Source organism: Culex pipiens, chromosome 3, assembly GCF_016801865.2.
Source record: "Culex pipiens pallens isolate TS chromosome 3, TS_CPP_V2, whole genome shotgun sequence".
Classification (NCBI taxonomy): Eukaryota; Metazoa; Arthropoda; class Insecta; order Diptera; family Culicidae; genus Culex; species Culex pipiens.
In genome coordinates this window covers 83,245,356-83,268,199 of record NC_068939.1, presented here as the reverse complement: position 1 = coordinate 83,268,199, position 22,844 = coordinate 83,245,356, and the positions used below count along the sequence as shown (strand labels likewise).

The 22,844-nt window shown below is 40.2% G+C and overlaps 1 protein-coding gene across 1 annotated transcript in view; it reads left to right on the top strand.

The window, feature by feature from the left end:
• Positions 1-22,844, top strand: part of LOC120423174 (fringe glycosyltransferase) — a 159,386-nt gene that overhangs the window by 2,174 nt on the left and 134,368 nt on the right. Inside the window, exon 2 of the mRNA XM_039586861.2 lies at positions 15,150-15,497. Within this exon, the coding sequence (XP_039442795.1) occupies positions 15,150-15,497 (348 nt within the window). The remainder of the gene's footprint in view (positions 1-15,149; positions 15,498-22,844) is intronic.

The window sequence follows — 22,844 nt, the reverse complement described above, 5'->3', positions numbered from 1 at the left end:
GCAACAAAATGAAGAATTGCTTCCAGCGGACTTCTTAAAAGTTTGGCAAGTTGGGAATTTAATAGTCTTCAAATGTTTCATGCTCTGATTTTCTGATGATAAAAGAGACGAAAAAAGCTTTGTTTCAATCATTTTAACTTTTTAAACACAAATTTGCTTGTCATTTCGGAATGAAACTTGGGTAAAAACAAAGCTGGAATGAGCTATTATAAATAAGCGTGTAAGAAATATCTTTCTGTCTGAATGCCATTTCTGTTTTGACGGGGGGGAAAAAATTATTTGCTTCTCTCTCTTCCTCTCTGCTAAAATATGGTGAGAGAGAAAGATGCCTCGCGTAAAATGTCATTTCGAATAAAACAATGTAGGGGAAATTCTCGTATGTTTGGCAGGTTTAGCACTCGCTCCTAACTCCATCCAATTTGCTGATTTTCACTATTCAAACAACTTATTTTGCAAACCTTTTGGTAGAAACTTGCTTGCTCACTTCTCATTGAGCTATTTATCACTCGATTTCAGCTGAAAACGCTTTTAATTAGCTTTAATTGAATGTCAAAGTTCTGACCTGCCAACATTAGAGGCACGCTGGAATTAGATGCTGTTCCCCTAATTGTTTTTTTTTTTCAGCAGTAAATAACATTATTATCAAACTTTTCTATTCCCCCAGCAAACGTCAAATCAGTACAAACTTGGTGCCAGATCTCTTCGAAGTGTTGGAAAAAGTCCGGCAGTTATTGTTGGTTTGAAGTTTGCTATGAGAGGCGAAAAATGCATACAAATCACTTTGTGTAATTAGTTAGTAAACAAAAAGCACAGCATTCTCTTAGTTTAAAAAAATGCACGGTTTGTTTACAAATTCATGACGTTCGTTTGTGGAGCAACATTTGTAAAGGACGCATAAGAATTTTGACAGCTAGAAGCTACCAGTAGTCTCATTTATAAAATAGTTTTTATTACTTGTCGAAATGTTGCTCCACAATCCACATTTTAAATTGCTTTGCTCGATTTTCGTGTAGCAGTAGAACCCCGGTGGATTGTCACTATTTATCGCTACCCCGTTGATTCTGAAAAAATCGTGCAGTGCGTGGCCGAATGGTTACGCTGTCCGCTTTGTAAGCGGATGATTCTGGGTTCGATTCCCATCTGCTCCAACCTTCCATCGAATGAGGAAGTAAAATGTCGGTCCCGGCCTTGGTTGTAAGGCCGCTAAGTCATTCCAGGTGTAGGAGTCGTCTCCATGCCATAAGTATAAACAACACACCAAACCAAGCCTACTCCGGTGTACTCGCAATCCAAAGGTCGTCAGTCAGGGTGGCCACCTCGGGAAAAAAACGGGAAAACCGGGAAAAACCCGGGAATTTATTCCATCGGGAGAAAACCGGGAAAAACTCGGGAATTCGACAGACAAACCGGGAAAATATTTTAAGTTTAGTTGAAATTCGACAAATTCCTCATAAATGAATTCAATGTATACTTTTCTCTATCTGAATATTATTCTGGTTATTCTAAATGAAGAATTCGGGAAAAAATGTTTAAATTTGTGTAATAGACTAAAGCTTCTAGGCTTTGGATTTTTTTTTCTGTTGAGTATTCCATGATATTTTTCTTTGGCGAACTTGCTTTTTTAAATAAAATAAATTGTTCAATAGCGTGGCTCACGGATATATGAAAAAGACAAAAGTGTTCAATTCCAAACGCCTCGACCGGATTTTTGTAGCAATATGGCCCCAGAACATAGCCTGAAATTTTGAGCGCATTTGGTTAAGGTTTAGTACTTCCACCATTGACCTGAAGTTAGTATGGAACTTTTAAAGATTTACTATGGGAAATTTTCACTTTTAACCTCTTCTTAGATAAAGTTTCCCAAAACCCAATCAAATTTTCTTATTCTCAAGTTTCTTATAGGTTTTGATCCGGGGAACAACTTTGTAGAACATCGCAAAGCGCTAGGAATTGATCCTGAAAAGATACAGGATATTTTTTGGAGCTAGGAATTTTATTTTAACGTGCTCTAAAAATTTGCCTGTATCTTTCCGGGATTAATTCCTAGCGCTTTGTGATGTTCTACAAAGTTGTTCCCCGGATCGAAACCTATAAGAAACCACTACTTTGAGAAAAATTCATAGGGCATAGGAAAATATACTCGAAGAAGAGTTAAAAAGTTGAAAATAAATAAATTAAATTTATTGAAATTTCTTTATAACTTCAGGTCAATGGTGGAAGTTCTAAACCTTAACCAAATGCGCTAAAAAATTTCAGGCTATGTTTTGGGGCCATATTGCTACAAAATTCCGGTTGAGGCGTTCGAAATTGAACACTTTTGTCTTTTTCATATATCCGTGAGCCACGCTATTGTTCAAGGCCATGCTGTAGACTTGGCGCTATGGCAAGATTCCTACTCAATACAAGGTGTCTGAATCTCCAAACCTCTTTTTCCACCTAAGCTCCCATCCTCCACGAGGTTTGAACTGACTACCTTTGGCAGTGAGTTGGTTAAGCCTAAGCCAATAAGTATTGAATTTCATGAGCACAATAAACAATCGACTAAATTCATCAGTTTCATTTTATTATGTATTTCAATATCAACTTAAGGGTGCCCAGCAGCCAAGGAAGTTGTTGTCTTCTCATTCTAACAATATGATTGTAAAAATAGTCAAACAATATGATCAATAACAATATGATTGTAAAAATAGTCAAAATCTGCTTGATTTTAATTTTGTAGACAGTACTTTAGGGGATGAATAAAACATTATACCGATAGTTTCCAATTTTGAAGACACTAAAATTTGCGTACCAAAAATCTTGGTGCAAAAAGCTCTGCTTGATGTGCGCCGTTAAAAATGATTATATAGTCCAGACTCGATCATATTTCGAATAATCGAGTCTGGACTGTATACAATTTTTACTGTAAAACATTTGGTGGAATTTCAAAAATCTGTTTTTTAGTAGTATTTTATAAGATGATGTTTGGCTTTCTCATTCAAACAATTTATTAAGGACAAATTGCTATGAAACTTTGTGTTTGTGTTTTAAATCAGATTTGAGTACTTCAGTATAATTTTAAAATGTAGGAAATATTTGGTATTTAAGATATTTTTATAAAGTTTTTTGGGAATCTTTTAACAGATAAGTGCCTATCAAATTGTGTTCAAATTCAAAGCATTTGAAAAAATATGTCTTCAAAATTTATTTTAAAATTTTGATTTAAATTTTAAATGAAATTTTCAGATATTTTAAAATTACAATATTTTCTGAGTTCTACTTTGTCCGTGGTTCTACTGCAAAATAGTCATTTCAATACAAACAGTCACTTTTATGTGGACACTACATCAACACAAAAATTTGTTGGGTTTTATTTAATTCTCATTTGAAAATTTCGTAAAAAAAAGATTAACTAAATTTTGACTGTTTCTGTTGTGTTGTTCAGAAAATCGCAGCACGGTCAATTGATTATTTTAACCATTTTGTGTTACTCAAACATTTAAAACATCCAAACATGTTTATTTATTTTCTTTTTTTCATGTCAGTGCATAACTTATACAAAGGATGTATCGAGAATTCGCGACGAGGGGTTGAACTACAGGCCAACTCAGAGGGGTTTTTTTACAGTTACATTTTTACTAGAAATCATGCCATCAATACCTAAAAACTTGCCGAAGATAATAAATCGATCAGCAGAAAATGTTTTACGGTACCGATTTATTAAAAAAATGGCACTTTTTCTGAACTGCTGCCAAAGTCTATAAAGATTTGTATGGACTGATGATGCTCATTATTTTGGTACTATAATACAATTAATAAATTCCTGGAAATTGCTAATTCTTGGAATAATCGTTTTTCTTGAACTTACAAAAAAAATTTCAAAGAAAACTGAAAAGCATTTGCATAAAGGCTTTTGTCTTTTGCAAAACTTTTCTAACCATTTGATACATTTTAAATGCTATTTTCTGCTTTCCAGTATTAATTTAAGTGATTCTCAAATTTATTACAAAACGATTTTTTTATTGATTTTAAGTTAAGAAAAATTGTGGAGCATGGAGATGAAAAATCACAAGCATAATGGAAATTAGGGGTTTGGATTTTTAACTGATAAAAACGGCTTCGTTTATAACTTACTTACTTTTTGTACTCAAAAAAGCTTACAATTCTTGAGAAATAAAAATGTTGAACCAATTGTATACGTTGTGTATGCGTTCAAAAGGTATTTTAATACTAACGTCAGTCTATAAAAACATTATAATTAGATTTAAAACTATATGGAAAAATTCCTTGTGGCCTTGGGAGAAAACCGGGAAATTGAAAATCCAAATCTAGTGGCCACCCTGTCGTCAGTTCAAACACTGGGGTGGAAAGTTCCTTGGAGTAGAAAGAGGTTTGGGTGCTCTTGCAATAGAGACCACAAAAGACCCGGGGGTCGTTAATGTGGATGGTTTGATTTTGATTGTTGATTCTAAAAGTTGAACTAAAAATAATCCAATTGTCACTTTTTCACATGACAACACTGTAAAAATTGTTGTCAATCCATATTTTTCTCTAATTTCTTTGTTCTAAACAAGTTTTTTTGTGGATCTTCGATTCTAGTGATTCTAGCTGTCAATATTTCCCTGAAAACAAACACTCGAAGAGAGTGTTCGCTCCGGTAGCACTCTGTTTCTCCAACACTCAACATCAAAACCCCCGCGAAGAACAAGAGAGCAAATCAGTAAAGAACCTTCTCGACGCTTTCTTCTTTCTTTGTCGACGACCTTTCCAAACAAATATTGTTTTTTTTCGCCCTCCACATTTGGGATTTGTTTTACCTCTCAGAAAAACCACACCATCGGTGGTGAATAGTTTTAATTTGGGGCGTAAACAAGATGCTTTTTTGAAGGTTTTTACCTTCCAACAAGATGTTGATTGACCTCTTGCGCGTAAATCACGGAGTTTGGAGGAAATCGCTAGGGCACGAGCTATCCCGGGGAAGCTGGCACAGTGAAAATCATGTAAAATCATCTTCGTCAAAAGAGTTTCACTGAGCAATCACTGAGAGAAAACTTCGTTAGAGAGTGAAGACATTTCATTCTCTCTAATACAATCTCATTTAAAACATCAAACATAGCAACAATGTGCTGTCACTTTTCGTAAACAATCAATATTGGTTTAAACGTTACAAATATTCAATGGAGATTTACGTAAAATCACAGTAAAATCATGTAAAATTACTCCTGTTACCATGTAATTCTCCTTCTTTTGCGCTCTAACTTGAAATTTTCACTGTGCAACCTTCAACATCAAACCACATATCTCACTCTGTAAAACTACGGGTAATGGATCTAATTACGACAGGGAGCCTCCAATTGCCTCGCTCGCTCTCTCTAGGGGAGCCATCCCTGCTCGAGGCATTTGGCGTGTGCGAGCAGGCAAGCGATATGGCCCCGAAAATCAGCTGAAGTGAGAAAAATGATGCATTTAATGGTTCAATCGGGCGCAAAAACAGTGAAATAAAAAGAAAAGAACTTGGCAGAATGTGTTGAGCTCATGGGGATTTTTTCATGATTTTTATTTTTTTGCTCAGTTCCCCAAAAGTTCAAACAAATGGTTCAATTTTTCATTCATCTGTTTGCTCTTGCTCTCGTCCCACTCTCTATCTCATTGAGCGTTTGTTTGGTTCGAATCTTTTTTTTTTATTCGCTAGTTTTTTCTCCCCACATTTGCTGGTCCAGAGTGCCAACGCCGGGTCAAAAAATGTTCTGAACCTGTTGCGCTTCTGATGCTGCTGCTGGGTTCTTCAAAAGTGGGCTTGATTGGAAAATTAGCGGAAGCTTTTAGGAGAACCATTTTGGACAGAAATACATACTCTCCAGGGGCCAGAGTAGTTCACTAAACGAGGTGGTTTGATGGGAGAATCAGGAGGAGGGGTGAGGTTGGCTAATTGGGGCTTTTGAGGTTTTGTTTTCTGAAAGAGATGTCGTTGGACTGGAAATGAAGGATCTCGTTGAGGAGCGAGCGTGTGCTCGAAAGAAACCTCAAGAATTCAAATTACGCTTCGATCATAACATTGTTCAACTCAGAAGATAATGGAGCATCTTATTGCAAAAAAAATGGTATCATTTCAAATAACAATCCTTAAACTACGCAATATACTTTATATTGCGGTAATTTTCGACATTATTATTTTCTCATACATTTGTAGCCAGCCTAAGAATATTAATTAGTGACATATAAAAACATTCAACACTTCAGTTTTTTTTAAATATGATGAATGGGTGATTGAAAAAAAATGTCACGAGTGCGACAAAAAACGGGAATTCTGAAACTCCAGGAATTCTGTTGGTCTTAATTTTTTTTAAATTGAGTTATAATTTTATTTCGAATTTTTACAAACATTGATCCAGATCTGTCTGTAATTCCAATGAGAGATCCTAACCCATACCTCAGAATTCATGGCTTCAGAAATCCATTCCCTAGAATGCCATTTCCCAGAAATTTATTCACCAAAAATTTCTCAAAATTTCATTCCCCAAAATATTCTTATTTCAAGTATAAATTTCAAAATTTCGAAGCGAAACGTATCACAAATATTCATATTCATATTCATGCTACTATCAAATAATTTCAAAGTATCAATGAATTTATGGATTTATTTTTTTCCTTAAATTCTAAATCATTTTTCCGATCAATCATGTTTTTACGTGTAATTTGTCGCAAATTTACATCAGATTGCACTTAAATTTAAATGTTTAATGACGTGCAAAAGTGTTACATCATAAATGATGTACCATTCGGAAATATTTTTGTGTGTGTGTGATCCCAAAATTCAATTTGTAAAAAGTTTAAAAGCGCCCTATAAGATCAAAAATACAAAAATAAACGTTCTACAATGTTTATTGAATAGTTAACAATTAATGATACAGCTTTTTCAGAATTTGAAGGGGACGGCTGCAAATAATTTTAAGGATTATAATTAGCAATGGGCTAAGCTATTTTTTTTAGAATTGTGAAATTCATAGAAATTTACCCTTCTTCTATACAGAAAAATAATACATAGGAGATTGGCCATAGATTTCGTGTAAAAAATGTATATTTTACATCAGGAATTTGTGAAATTTTCATTAGCTTCTGTTGAGTTCAACTTTTTTTACCCATTATTTGAGGTGAAATTACACATCAAAGATAGTAGTTGGAAGTCAATAATCAAATTTTCAACCTTCGAAAATGAACTCGTCTTAGTTGTTCAAATAAAAATATATCTAAAAGAAGGATATATTTTAACAGGAATTATGAAAATCCAAGAGATCCACCCGTTTTTTTTATAAGATTTGAAGATTTGATGATTTGAAAATAACAAAATGAAGGGTAAACAGTACAAATAAATGTCCAACAAATGTGTATTATTACCTCCTAAGATGTGTAATTTGCATATTTTTATTTGTAATTTTGCTCACTCCGTATAAATTAAAGTAATATTACATTGATAAAGATGTAATATTACATTAATTCAACCTTTCCAAAAAAAAAAAATATTAATACTGTGAATTTATATTTAGGAGAAATAGAAAATCAAAAAGATTAACCCTAGTTTTTACTAAAATTGTAAAGAGTATTTAAATATATAAAAAATATTGTTTGTGAGTGTTATGAAATTCATAGAGATTCTTCCTCCTTTTTTGAGGAATTCAAGATAATAACAAAAAATATATATTTCTACGAGCATTATTAAACTCACTGAGAATCACCATTCTTTTTAAAGTTTTGTGTTTGAAAAAAGGGTAGATTTTCACTATAATAATGAAATTCATAGAAAATTTCGTAAAAATCGCAAGCTTTTAATCAGATTTCCCCTCTGGTAAAACAATAACATCAAACATTTCTGGGGAATTGTTTATACTGGGAAATGAAATGCTGAAATGCGAATGTAATGTTGGAAAATGGGAGAAAAAAGAACCTCAATGAACGAATGAATTTGAACTGATGTTTCATGTTTCATGAACCGTTAAATTTTTAATAATTAATTTGAAAGAATTCTTAGAAGACTTTGAAAATCTCGCAACATTGTCATGAAATATTTAAGTGAAATTATGATTAAAAGGATACACAGCTAAAAAAGTAGTAATCCAGTTGCGTGTAAAAGGCCTGGGTGTAAAATAAATATTGCATTATTTTATGCAATTTTATGTAATTTTACACCCTGAAATGTGTAGCCCATCAGTATGGGAAACCAACTTGACCGAAATGTAAAGCTCATATATGCGTTTATCCTTAAAGCTTTTCATCGGTCTGATGGCCGAGTGGGCTAAGGCGCCAGTCCTTATTGTTGGTGCTGGGTTTGAATCCCGTTGGCTGCAACTTTTTTTTTTTGTTAATGCAAAAATTGTACATGCAGTGTGTAATATTAAGTGTTTATTTTGACGAAGGTGATGTGCATGCTTCTGCCTGCGATTTTACCATCGGATTTTTTGCTGTGTATCAATGTTATTAAAAATGTGTACGGAACTACTAAAGATGTTGAATCAGTCATTGCAATCAACGTAATGCGTTAAACAGACCGTCAAAAACAAATTGTGACTAATTACTACACTACTTTGTTCCATAGTTTGTTCCAGTTTCGCAAGCTCATTATGCTGAGCAAACTGGGTCATACAGACGAGCTTCAACATTTCAAAGTTGTATCATAAAGCATAAAACTCAAACTTTTGATCTATAAAGATAAAATCATGATTTTTATAAATTCAAATATATTTCTAAAAAAGCATCATGTTTATTTCTAGTTCCAAAAGACTCAAGATCAACTTCCTTCTGTACCAACAGCAGACCCAAGTTTGCACAACAACTGTTAAATAGTCAAGAAAGCGCTCGCAAAAGTGACTTCTACAAACTATAACCCAGCACAGTCCTTCCCCCTGCTGGTCTCTGCTTCTCGCCGTACCCAACAACCCAATTTAATTACCATCAGCTTGCAACGAAAAACTTTCCATTTCCAGACACGCCGTTGTCCTTTTCCCGGTTCTGTCAAGAAAAACAAGCTCCTCGCTTTCCAGGCTGGTCCTTTAACTGCTCGACGAGTAATTAACTTCGTTTTGCACAGAACGTGGCACGGAGTGGCATTGCTTTTTTCGTAGTCTGAGTTAATTCTGGAAAAATAAGTTCATATCCTTTGAAGCAGTTTTTTTCCTACTTCACGAACTCAGGCGATAAATATTACACTGCTACGCCTTGCAACTCAATAATGAGCTTTCAATATCTGGATTGCGATGATCTGGAGTTTGTACACTCAAATGAGAAGCTGTCAAAATTTTGTTCGTTAAAATACAGTCACGTTCTGCTCGAGCATCAAATGCTAACATTGACACTGTCAGTCGCACTGCATGACAGTTTCCATGGTTTGACAGTAGTCGCAACTGCACTCTCGTTTGGGTGTAGTTCAAACAGCCATATTCCCGGGCTGTACCAGCGTGATCGAAAGTGACTTCCCGAATGGCGGCTGATGATGGTCATCATTCCCACATCTCAATTGATTGCAATTTTGGTCACCTTTCGGTTCGGTGGCGTGCCGGTCGCCGTCCCTAACCCCAAAACCGCCACGTCGTCCAATCAGCCGTAGCCGTAATAATGTTCCGATGAGAAAATCGTGCAGACAGGGCACAAGAGGTAGCTGCCGCGTTGAAGAAAGCCAACCAGCCAACAACCTGGATCCGAGGTGGACAGGTGGTATACAGTCAGGTATCGCCGAAGAAGAGTTTGGTTCGTCGCTTCTCTCTCGGATGGGGAGCATATTTATGCGAACCAGTATCATCACCGACATCGACCTTCCCGCGCGCCCGGCTTCTTCTGCCCTCTCTTTCTGACGCAGCTGACAGGTTTTGGTCCGACGGGGTTGATGTTGTTCAGAGAGAGGTTGCATGATGAGCGACCGGAGAGCTTAATCAATGCGGAACGGGGAAGATAAACGAAGTCTGCCTGCTTGGGAACGTTCGAACGCCGCGCGTTGTTTGCGAAAGTTATTTTGGATGTTTTGTTTGCGATATGTCCGGACTAACCGGTGACTTTATACGAGATTCTTGGAGGGGAAAGGTTGGCACAATTTGGTTTTGGCTTCATTCTGATGCCAACAAGCTTATTCGTGTCAGTGGACTGTGAGCTTATCCGGACTTCAATCCTTCCAACCTTACCAAGTTGAATACCTTGGTCAACACTCTCTACCGAACGTCAGGAAGATCCACTGGTACACACTGGTCAGAAATCCACGCGGATTGACGGTTGCTGTAATAAATTGAAAAACAGACCGAAGGTCGGGTCACGGGCGTGCGAAACCGTTCGGCTGAGAAACGGTACGGTACCCCGTCGACCTTCGACTTCTGGAACAACTGCTGCAACGCCCAACAAGTGGTCCAGTTTTTTTTCGGTGGATGCACTCGAGGTGCAACAATGGCCGGCCGGCAGCTGCCTTCGAAGGTTGAGAGATTGAGCAAGAGTTGGAGAGATCTGGAATTCTGGGGTTGAGAAAGAAGCTTGGAAAACAGCTGGCAGGTGTAGATCAAAGGACTGCTGGGGAGTTGTTGAAGAAGCGATGGGGTTTAGTTGGTACGAGTTTGTTCAATGTCTCGGGATTTTTGATGATTTAAAATGATATCTCACACCACAATATTCCTATAATTGGTCGCAGTGGTGTTAAGGGGTTACATACATGTAGAAAATCTCAAAATTTCATATTACGGCAAAATTGTTAATTCCACTAAAAAGATGATTTCCAATCACTCCTGAAAGTTTCATGAAGATATTTCATGATTCAAGTGAGTAACAGACGATTTAAGTTTGAAATTTTGCCATGCGCAATGTGAACTGTCAAACCGAGTTGATTTACGGGTGCCACGATATCTCGAGATGGGATGGACCGAATTAGCTGAAATTTGGGATGAAGACTCTCAAGACATATTCCGTGTGCATGACGAAGCCCGATTTTTAAATTTTGCTTTAAAAAAAATACAAAAATCAAAAACTGACGATTTTTAATATGAAAAACTAAAAAATATTTTTAACTATTTTTAAAATAAACTTTTTGAAAATCGGCCTTCGTCATGCACACGGAACCGGTTTAGCGAGTCTTCAACAAAAATTTGAGCCAATTTGGTCTATGCAGTGTTGAGATATCGTTGCACCCGTTTTTTGAAACTGCTTACTTCAAATAGCTATATCTCGGCAAAGATATAACCAAATGTCTTCAAATTTGTTTTGTTACAAGTTGAAAATGATTATTGTAATGCCCTGAAAATAGATTTACAAAAATTGTAATTGTGTGCTCATACCAACCTCTGACATTTTTGCCGATTTACATGTATGTAACCCCTTAAGGCTCTACAAAAAAATGATATCTTGAAGATGTAGGATATATCATACGAATTTGTCCTGAATTGAACGTAAAGCTTTGGTATAGCTTCAGTAATAAGTTTTCACGGAATAAACAGGTCTCCTGATGACTCTTGTTGCGACGACGCGCGTCCCTCGTACGGTGCCAAGCCCCTCGTTTTATGCGTGTTTCTTGGGAGCGTTCTTCTATTACGTAACGCAATAATTTGTATTTTTAGATCCCCTCCCGCTCTTGTAACAAAATTTTCATAAACATTAAAAAAATGTATGGAGCGTAACACAACTTCCGACCTTCCCCCCTTGCATAACTGCGTTACGTAATAGCAGAACGCTCCCTTTGTTATTGTTTTGACAGGTGCCCGTGCTGTCGCTTGGCAGTCGATCAGAAAATTCAGCAGGAGGACGGACGCACCTGTTAGGTCAGCTACGGAAAGACACCGAATATGTTAAATTGTGAAATATTATTGTTATTAGTGAGAAATTAAGCTTCTAGTTTTGTATCGGGGTAATTCTCCACCAACTCACACAGCAGTTGCCCCGACCCCTCTTCGATTTGCGTGAAACTTTGTCCTAAGGGGTAACTTTTGTCCCTGATCACGAATCCGAGGTCCGTTTTTTGATATCTCGTGACGGAGGGGCGATACGAACCCTTCCATTTTTGAACATGCGAAAAAAGAGGTGTTTTTCAATAATTTGCAGCCTGAAACGGTGATGAGATAGAAATTTGGTGTCAAAGGGACTTTTACGTAAAATTAGACGCCCAATTTGATGGCGTACTCAGAATTCCAAAAAAACGTATTTTTCATCGAAAAAACCACTAAAAAAGTTTTAAAAATTCTCCCATTTTCCGTTACTCGACTGTAAAAAAATTTGGAACATGTCATTTTATGGGAAATTTAATGTACTTTTCGAATCTACATTGTCCTAGAAGGGTCATTTTTTCATTTAGAACAAAATTTTTCATTTTAAAATTTCGTGTTTTTTCTAACTTTGCAGGGTTATTTTTTAGAGTGTAACAATGTTCTACAAAGTTGTAGAGCAGACAATTACAAAAAATTTGATATATAGACATAAGGGGTTTGCTTATAAACATCACGAGTTATCGCGATTTTACGAAAAAAAGTTTTGAAAAAGTTGGTCGTCATCGATCATGGCCGTTCATGGTCACCCGCGACAGACACGGACGACGAAACAAAGAGAAACGCAAAAAGTAACTTTTTCAAAACTTTTTTTCGTAAAATCGCGATAACTTGTGATGTTTATGAGCAAACCCCTTATGTCTATATATCAAAATTTTTGTAATTGTCTGCTCTACAACTTTGTAGAACATTGTTACACTCTAAAAAATAACCCTGCAAAGTTAGAAAAAACACGAAATTTTAAAATGAAAAATTTTGTTCTAAATGAAAAAATGACCCTACTGGGACAATGTAGATTCGAAAAGTACATTAAATTTCCCATAAAATGACATGTTCCAAAATTTTTTACAGTCGAGTAACGGAAAATGGGAGAATTTTTAAAACTTTTTTAGTGTTTTTTTCGATGAAAAATACGTTTTTTCGGAATTCTGAGTACGCCATCAAATCGGGCGTCTAATTTTACATAAAGTCCCTTTGACACCAAATTTCTATCTCATCACCGTTTCAGGCTGCAAATTATTGAAAAACACCTCTTTTTTCGCATGTTCAAAAATGGAAGGGGTCGTACCGCCCCTCCGTCACGAGATATCAAAAAACGGACCTCGGATTCGTGATCAGGGACAAAAGTTACCCCTTAAGACAAAGTTTCACGCAAATCGAAGAGGGGTCGGGGCAACTTTTCCCGATTTCGTGTGAGTTGGTAGAGAATTACCCATCGAGTAGAGAAGATGTGTTTACTTTGACCACTCCGCTCACAGAACCGGTGCCAATTCTACTACCTCCCGCGTCTCAATATCGATAGAATCGAAGTGTCTACCACCGTAACATCCAAAGGGTAGAAGGTCTACGGCCCAAGTTCGTTTTGCTAAAGTTGATATGAGTAAATCTTAGGGGGACTTGACAGCTCTAATATGTATGATCAGAATGTCTACCATCTTTTAGTAGACATGATCGAATAGATCTCAGAAGAATTAAATTTGAAACAAGCATTGAAATCTGACATTATTGAAGTTCTGCAAGTTCTGCTTAAAAAACTTTAGACTTAGTTGATCATTATGACAATGGGCGACTTCTTGTGTAAAATCTATTTAACCAAATTGATACAACTGCATACACTTTCAAGTCTGACCCGATGCCAATGCAGATGAAGATTGACGTGCACTTCCTTCCATCTCACAAATCGGCTTATTTCACCCCAACTGCGTGACTCAATTACAAACCCAGTAACGATGATGATGATGGATTGTCTCTTGATCTCTCCAGCTGCAGCACCGTAACGGCATAAAAAGCCTTCCCCCCATTAAAACATTACCGAATGATCTTCGGCCATAAACAATCGCGCGCACTAAAACTTAACGTAACTCTGGTAGCGCACACGGTCTCCCAAAAGCTCCAGCTGCAGACAGTCTGGCCGCTGCCAACAAGTGTTTCAAAAACGACAATTGCTACCGATTCACGGGCTTCCTCACCCTGGGAACCCGTCGGATATCAGCTTACCAAATCTTGGCACGGCACAGCGAGTGGCGCAGCCACTTGAGGTTCGGACGACGACGACGATTTGCAAGTTCTTCAAGACACATCAAGCAAATGGGATTCGTTTTAAGGTTTATTTTGCCGACTGATTCGGCAGCAATAAATATCGCAGCGCTGGGACAGATAAGGATCCGCTTACGTTTGTGAGGCTTATCAGAGGGGCCCTTTTTGCGCAAATATTTGCCCGGTGAAAACAACCTATAAATCAACAGTTTTCAGGTCAATGTTGACGATTCCCACGGAATCTGATTCCGCGCAGAAATGAATGGGCCTCCTCCCCGAAAACAGTTATCACAGGCCTAATATAACAATCTAATAAACTACAATTATTTGATGACTCCACGCTTCTTCTTTCCGGTGTACCGGCCGGGATTTCAACTGGTATCCCCGAACAAAAAAAGAGTAGAGAAGCACTCCCCATTCAACTAGCGGCTAGTTTCGGGCAAAAATTTATTGTAAAATTATTCAAATATCCACACTTAAATTGTTTATTTATGATAACGAAGTTGCGCGCACGCTCTTCCTCTCGCTCTCTTTGGGGTTTTGTTTTAGACTTGAACCCAGCCCTGTTGCTCGGACGGTTGAGAGTGGATGACGACGACCTGTGGACTGTCTGTTGATGGAGTGTCATCCCCCCCATCTCGGGACTGGAGTGCGCTGAAGTACGTCGCGCTAAATGAAAATAAAAGCACCTGACACTTGAGGGTTGGCGGGTGGAATTTGGGAATGAATTTCAACGAAGAAATAAGTTTCACTACTTTGTATCACCAATCGAAATAAATCATCCCGCAGTGCAACATTTCCAGTTCAATATTTGCTACCCCGCAACGATTCGGGTTAACTCCAGACAGCTACCCTTGTCCATGCCCAACTCTTCCCTCTCAGATCGTGACAGTCCGTACACCTGCTGCGCGACGTTCTGCGGTTGTTCTTCCTCACGATTCCGGGCTAGGTCCTCCTGAATTCTGGAAGCCCACCACCGGCGGGGGTTTCAATTCCAATATCACGGTTGTTATCGTGTTTGTTCCCGTCTGTCACGGTCGGGGGGCCGAGCTCAATCAATTCCGCGTCCTGTCCTCCCATCCGCAGTTGATTTCGTGTTTTGACAGTTTCATTTCTCTCTCCGTTTTATTTCAGGAACTCTACAACGCTGCACCAGCTGATTCGGCCCCGCAAAGTGTGATGGCCAAGCGGGACAACAGTGGGTACGACAATAGTGTTAGTAACGACAATGTGATCCATAGTGTAAGCGGGAGTGTGGGGGTAGTGCACAACAACAACGGGGGCATCCGGAAGCCCATTCCGTACCCGACGCGGTTCGACCGGCCCGGCGGTGACTACGGGCAGCTGTCGGTCACGGGCACGCCGAAGCCGCCGACGACCGAGCTGGACGACCTGCTGATCAGCGTGAAAACCACCAAGGGCTACCACGAGACGCGGCTCGAGATGATCGTCAAGACGTGGTACCAGCTGGCGAAGGAGCAGGTAGGATGCATCTTTTTCAGTGTTGTTTAATTTCGATTCTCGGACGCACATTTTAAAAGCTTGTTCTTGTCGGACGGGATGGAACCCGCATCGGCGCAATTGTTCCGCACCGCGGAGCGGAAAGTTTACAATACCGCAATGGCCTCCTCGTGTGTGTTGCGTGGGGCCCCTTTTTGCGGTGACTCTCGTTGGTTAAAATGTGTTGCTGAATGAATACAAATGGGCAGCGTGGCTGGCCTACAGGTATTCAGTTACAGCTGTGAGGAGGGGTCGCTCGAACTACCGTCTCAAACTACGACGCGTCGTGCGGTACGTACGAGTGACCACTGCACTCACTGCACAGTTTGACAGATGACAGATTCACAGAAGAACTTACCCTGGAAAAGCTCCTTGAAACACTACACTGACTTACCTTTTTGGAATCACTTTCACTACACCTCAAACTGTTCGACTCTTTCAGCACAGGACCTTGAATTTGAAGTCCGTAATCGAAAGGTCACTAATTCTCAAAACTCAATTTGGCTGACCTACAGATATTCTATTTCTGCCGTGAGGAGGGGTCGCTCGAACTACCGTCGTGCGGTACGAACGAGTGACCACTGCACTCACTGCACAGTTTGACAGATGACAGATTGACAGAAGAACTTACCCTGGAAAAGCTCCTTGAAACACTACACTGACTTACCTTGTTGAAATCACTATCACTACACATCAACCAATCAGACTATTTCAACCTAGTACCTTGGATTTGAAGTCCGTAATCGAAAAGTCACTTTTCTCAAAATTTAATTTGGCTGCCCTACAGATATTCAATTCCTGTCATGAGGAGGGGTCGCTCGAACTGCCGTCGTGCGGTTCGTACGAGTGACCACTGCACTCACTGCACAGTTTGACAGAGTGACAGAAGTACTTACCCTGGAATGGCTCCTTAAAACACTACACTGACTTACCTTGTTGAAATCACTATCACTACACATCAAACTATTAGACTCTTTTAGCACAGGGCCTTGAATTTGAAGTCCGTAATCGAAAGGTCACGTTACCAAAATCACTGCACATCAATAAATCGCATTCCTTCAACCCAGAACTTTAAATTTCAAGTCCGCAATCGAAACGTCACCTCCTGCCAACCAACTCATCCAGAGTAATTAACCCTGACGGATGTTTCACTTTCTGCCTACCACCAATTAAGCGGCGGAGGAGTCCACAGTCGCACCGCACTTGACCTGTTTCGGTTTCCTCCACTCATTCTGCGCCGCCTTTTCATCCTTGTGAAGAAAAGAACGACGGCGAACAAAACCGTAAATTGCAGGCTCGTGCAACACTTGTACCGGCGGCGTCGCCGCCGTCGCCCTGCATGAACGAGCAAAATCCTCGGATTAACCTCACTTGTGCTGTCTTGTGTGCCGTTTGCTCCTTTTTCCAACCTCTTCAAGGGCATAATTGAAGAAATACCTTCGCTATGTCGCTACCGTTTTTCTTTCCCTCTCCTCGCTAGCGGGGTTCTATTTGTTTTAGAAAAAGTTTTTTTCCACTACAGCTGAACCTTTCAAGATGACATTTCAATTAACGCCACCGTCTTCATTGGAAGCCTTTGAAGAGCGGCGCTCGGAGAATTGGATCGGATTTCTGGGTTGTTGCAGCGAGACTTTGTTGCAGCGAAATTGTGCCGCGTCAGCCAAGTGCAATTAATTTGCCGCTCTACTTTGCGCAAAAGGTGACTGCTTGAACGGGGCACCTGATTGCTGCTCACTCATTAAAAGCGCGATTCTGGGTGGCCCTTTTGTTGAAAGTTTGTCAAATCGATTGCTCAAATTTGAACGATCTGAGTGGGGAAAAGGCTGTCAGGGTCAAACACTGTGGATGATTTGATTTTTCGAGAAATGACATTTCGATTACGGACTTCAAATTTGAGGTACTAGGTTGAAAGAGTCTGATGTATTGATGTGCAAAGTAAGTTTGGCGAAGATCGTTTCTATTACGGACGTCAAATTTAAAGTACTCTTTGGAGGAGTGTAGAGATGTATAGTGTTAGTGATTCTGAAAAGGTAAGTGAAAGGAGATTTAAGGAGCTATTCCAGGGTAAGTACTTCTGTCAATCTGTCAACAGTCAATCAGTCAAACATTGTAGTGAGTTGCAGTGGTCACTTGTGCAAGCCGCTAGTCGGTATTTCGAGTGACCTCTCCTCACAGCTATTCGTTAGTAGTCTATTCAGCGTGTTTCGGTAGTCAGGGTTTTATCAGCTAGATTATAATAATTATTCGTCAATTTTTAACGATGAATTTGTGCAAATTTGAACGCTGCAAGAACCTGCCCAAATCTCCGCTGATTCGTTCCACTCGGAACCCTATCGCTCTATCGTGGACTAAACCTTAAAATCTGCACACAAAAGCGCGCAACCGGGTTTCCCGCCAACTCATTAGTGTCCGGTATTGATATTCAAATTCCGCAAGTCCGCCAGAAAGGAAAGCTTATCCATCGCGCTACCATTTCCTACTTAATTAAATAACAAATGAGCTTTTCGACTCGAAGCTGCCGAGAGCGGCCGATCTAATCCCTTCCTCCATCGTTTCGATTCGCGATAAGATTAGGCGACGATGGCCGGAGTAATTAATAGATTCCGCGATTCGTGACGCCACATTAAAGCAGCTTTTGGGGGCAGTCGTGAGAGAAGGTTGCTCGAACGCTTCCAATTTGTTTTAACGGGATTAGAACCATCAGGTACGAATTTAATCAATTTTGAGCTGGGTTATGATTGGTCCCAGCGAAGTTACAGTCGCAGCTATGGGATGTGTGGTGGGAGAATTTCGGTGTAACGACCACCAGAAGCCCACCGAAATTACCGCGCGCGTTCAGCCAATTAAAGCTGGCCAGTTCTATGATCGCACCGGGTAGATCTCCGCCCAGCGTAGTCCCGGAGAGTTGGCACGCCGTGCTCTATCATTAACTGGAGTGATGATTCAATTTCTGTTCCGTTTGGTTATTTCGATCATCTTGAGAATCGCTGCTCAAGTGGGTCCCGCAGCAATGGGACTTATTATTTTTGACAGAGCCCGAGCTACCTCTGCGGAGATTCCTGTGCTCGGCAATCTATAATTTGGCTCATTACCCCCGCCAACAACCTGTCTTCATGGGGTTGAAGCAGAAAAGGAAGACGAAGAATCGGAACAACCAAGGAGGAGCTCAGCTGCACTCAAACAAGGAGTGTCGATTCTCCTTTTTAAAAGTGTTAGGTTGCTCTTCAAAAATAAACTTTGTCGAGAAATGATCCATGGCTTCTCTCCTCTGGGTGCAACAAAGAGGGCGTTACAGGAGCGCCGAAAAGCAATTAATCCGCAGTGCTGCCAGCTACCGCAGCTGCTCCACGGGATGAAAGTGAAGTTTTCGGGGTCAACAAAAATCCAGAAAACTCTTCATAATTGCAGGTTTTCGTCAGCGCAACGGACTTCACTTTCCGTCCAGATATTGGTACTCTGCTGACGGTGAAGCTAACAAGTTGCGCGATGAAAAACAGTTTAAAGTGGATCCCCGCAGGGGGGACATCGATGAACATGGACACCTCAGCACCGAAGCTAGTGGACATTGCGCCTTTTTTGTTTAATTTAATTACGGCGTGGAGGGTCCAATTTGCAAATATTTTGCGAAAAATTCCGCCAAAATCGGTGAAATTTGATCAACCATTATCGACGCGTACAAGGTTGCACTAACGTCAGCCCAATTTACACGCAGCAAAAATTATGCATAAAACAGGCACTTGCTTCAGGGTTGCAAATTTTGATTGCATGGCGGCCCAAATTCCGCAGGATGACAAGGTAGCATGGGGTTTCACTTTTTGGTTGTGTACATTCTTGACGCTGGAAACTTTTGCTTTTTAGTGGGTACTGACAACACGTGGCAAGAAATTATCTTGTAACATTGAACGATAACACGAAACACCTGACATTTTATGTAAATTTTAAATTGAACATGAAGGAAGAATCTCATTATTTGTTATGGTCTGATCAACTGGCGTTTCGAACCTGAATTTGGTCCTTTTTAAAGGTTATTGCTTTTTCTGTCACTGTCCAACAAGTACAGAAGTCTTCTACCAACGTTTCGACCCTGAATTTAGACCTTCTTCAGGGTTAAAGATCCAACAACAGGAATCATCGACTGGCGTTTCGGTTTAAGAATCGGGTCTTGTTCAGGGTTGAAGACTTCAACGCTTCGCTTTTGATTTGTGACGATGATTTTAGCGGATTGCAGACTGGATTTCGCCATGTATACATGCTGATTTTCCAGAAGAGGTCACCTAGGAATTGATAATTGGAAATAAAACCTACTAAACCTGAACCAGATTCTCGACTTCATGACAGCCGTCCTTTGTCGGCCGCTTCCATCTCCACCGCCAGACGGGAAGTATTGATGCTCCACTTTTTTTAAGGGGACAAGGGAAAATCTCCACGATATCCCAAAGACTTCAATGTACTATCCAATAAAAACAAACATTTCACACAGCTGATTTGTTTCTTCATGAGAGTTGAGAGACTTCTATTCTTTGGTTTTCATACGTTCCCCTTACTTTGGTACCTTCACTATTCTAAACATTTCCTCACTAATTGAGCAATCTTCTCCACCCATGTCACCATTCATCGCCCAAAAACATCCAATTACTGCCAAACGGAAAATATTTACTGATTTCTCCCCCTCGTAACGTTCACACAATTTTCAAAACAAACAGCACTTAATTACCATCCCTGGTGGAACATTCAATAAACAAAAACTCACACGCTGTCAACACGATTACACGCCGCATTACATCTGGTTGAGATTTTCGACTTTTCCCAACACCCGTATTAACAAGATATTGCCTTAACCTTCGGCTGATGGATCTATTTTCGATCCTCTCGTTCGACTCTGAAGGTTTGTTGATCCTTCCTCACTGCACGTGGTGACACAAATCCTCACACCCTGCCCCGAGGGGTGTCCTTCTTCGGGTCTGTTGGGCTTGTTGTGGTTTCTCGTAATGCCTCTTCCAACGGTGATCCCTTGAGCTCATCTTGAGGAGTCTCTATGTTTAAGGAGGCGAAACTACCTGAAACTGCGACTGATCTTCATTCGAACCATATTTTAATAATCTTGTCAAACGATTTGAAACTGAACTGAAACTGAACTGAAACTGAACTGAAACTGAACTGAAACTGAACTGAAACTGAACTGAAACTGAACTGAAACTGAATTGAAGCTGAACTGAAACTCTTCTAGACCCAAGATCGTTACGCCTCCCTCAAGTCACTCCCTAGTCCTGCTGATCTTGCCATCAGCAGCGATCCGTAAACCGTAACCGATTGAGTTATGAGTTTCTGATCTTTCGCTATGCGCTCGCGCTGAATAGCACTGCATAGAGCTTGCTCTCTCCACACCGGCGGAGATCCACGCCGGAGATCAATAAATCAAATCGGCTGCGGTCTCTGTTGAAATATATGAGAGTCATTATCGATTTTAGATCGGTCCCGTAGACCAGGGCGCGCGCGCGCTCGCTTGCTCCCCTTCCGTTGAGGGTTATGAAATACCCATTTAGGTTCGGACCGACGAAAGGTTGAAACTGTGTGCTAAATTGGAACCAGCTGGAGATCTGACCGCGTAATCTTGCGTTCCGGATATTGGGGGTGTCGTCCCCCCGTTCCCCCCTTAACTAATTGATTCGTACACTGTCATCAATCTTCGCGAGGAGTCCTCGAGAACACCCGCGGAACGCGGATCGAGGCCACGGCGGGTCCGTTAGGTCGAGCAGAAAATGGGTATCCGCCCTGCTGTGCGCCTAGTGGCCCATAATTTCTCAACGCTCTCTGACTTCTAATCAGCGCAGCGCAGGGTTGGGTTTTTGCACACAGATTTTGCTTTCTTCTGGGCGTTCTTGCGGTGCAGCTGCCGTTGAAGTGGATTCGGTTCAGTTTTGGTTCGATTTGTGCAGATTTGTTGTGGGTCAGTTTCTGGTTCAGTTCAATTTCGTTTAGTTTCAGTTCAGTTTCAGTTAAGTTGGTTCGTTTTCTTCAGTTGAGTTTCAGTTTCAGTTCAGTAAAACTCAAATCAAATTTCTGATCGTTTTAAATTCAGATATTTCCAAGAACACGGAGAAAAATGAGTTCCAAAAATCGTGAATAGGTGTGTTCAAGAAAGTAGGAACCTTGAACACTTTGTTCGTGGTTTCCCATTTCATGAACACTTGTTCACGATTTTCGGAACTTATTTTTCTCCGTGTATTAGGAGTAACAGCATTGACAGAATGACAGTTGACAGGACATGTTAGTAACTCGAAAGATTGTACTTACCTGGATTACTCGGATGGATTGTACTTACCTTCGATCAATTTCCAAACTTTGAATTTGTTACCGCTTACGTACAACTTGAAGTCCGTAATAGAAAAAAACATACAAACTTACCTGAGTCGTTCACACGCTTTACAGACTTTCTAAGATGCAACAGATAAGGTACAACTTGAAGTCCGTAATCGAAGAAACATACAAACTTGTCGTACAAACACGTAATTATTACTAATTGAAGTCCGTAATAGAAGTGTTCTTAACATTAAAATGTGTAACGCAGCTGATTATCAAAGCCAACAGAAATCACGCTGTCGAACAAGCTCAATTATCGACCATCACCAGCGTTTGATGTCCGCAGGGAAGTCTCAATCAACGACGCAATCATGGTGCGTCCCTGTCATTGCCTTCATCGCCATACACGCGTGCAATGGAGATATCGTTCTTGTCCGGAGCGCTGTTGTATGCAAAACTCAGCCATTTCCGGCTGAATAGAAAGCCTTTCAATCACGCTCCCATTCATGGGTCTTTGCACACACAAGTATGGCGCAACTGTCACTGCGCTGCTGGCGCTGAACTGCATGACATCAGCATGTAAATCCAATAAAAGCATGCAGCTCGAGCCGATCGATCATCCTTGGCAACGATATTGAGATATCGATTGCAGCTCCAGTGTCTTCCTGCCGCTGGGCAGTGTAAATCTTGCAATCATCAATATGCAATTATTATGAATGAAAAACCACTTATGGGCTCGGTGTCCGTCTTGTCCCCCCGATAGCTCGGTAGATCTGGTATGCCGATTTGAACACAAAAATGAACAAATCCAGAGCACAAAAGCAGTACTCAGTTTTGTGCAAATCTTTCACTGCCTTCTTCCTCGGGGCGGCGGACATTGAACATGGCATGTTACACAAAATGCCACCCATGGCCTGCCGGCCGGTCCGTTTTTGCTTAGCTGAGACTCCGTCGTCTGTTCGAATATGCACCGGATTTAATGAAGGAATAAAATGCAATTCTGCCAGTGTGTGCTGTCTTAGAGCAAAT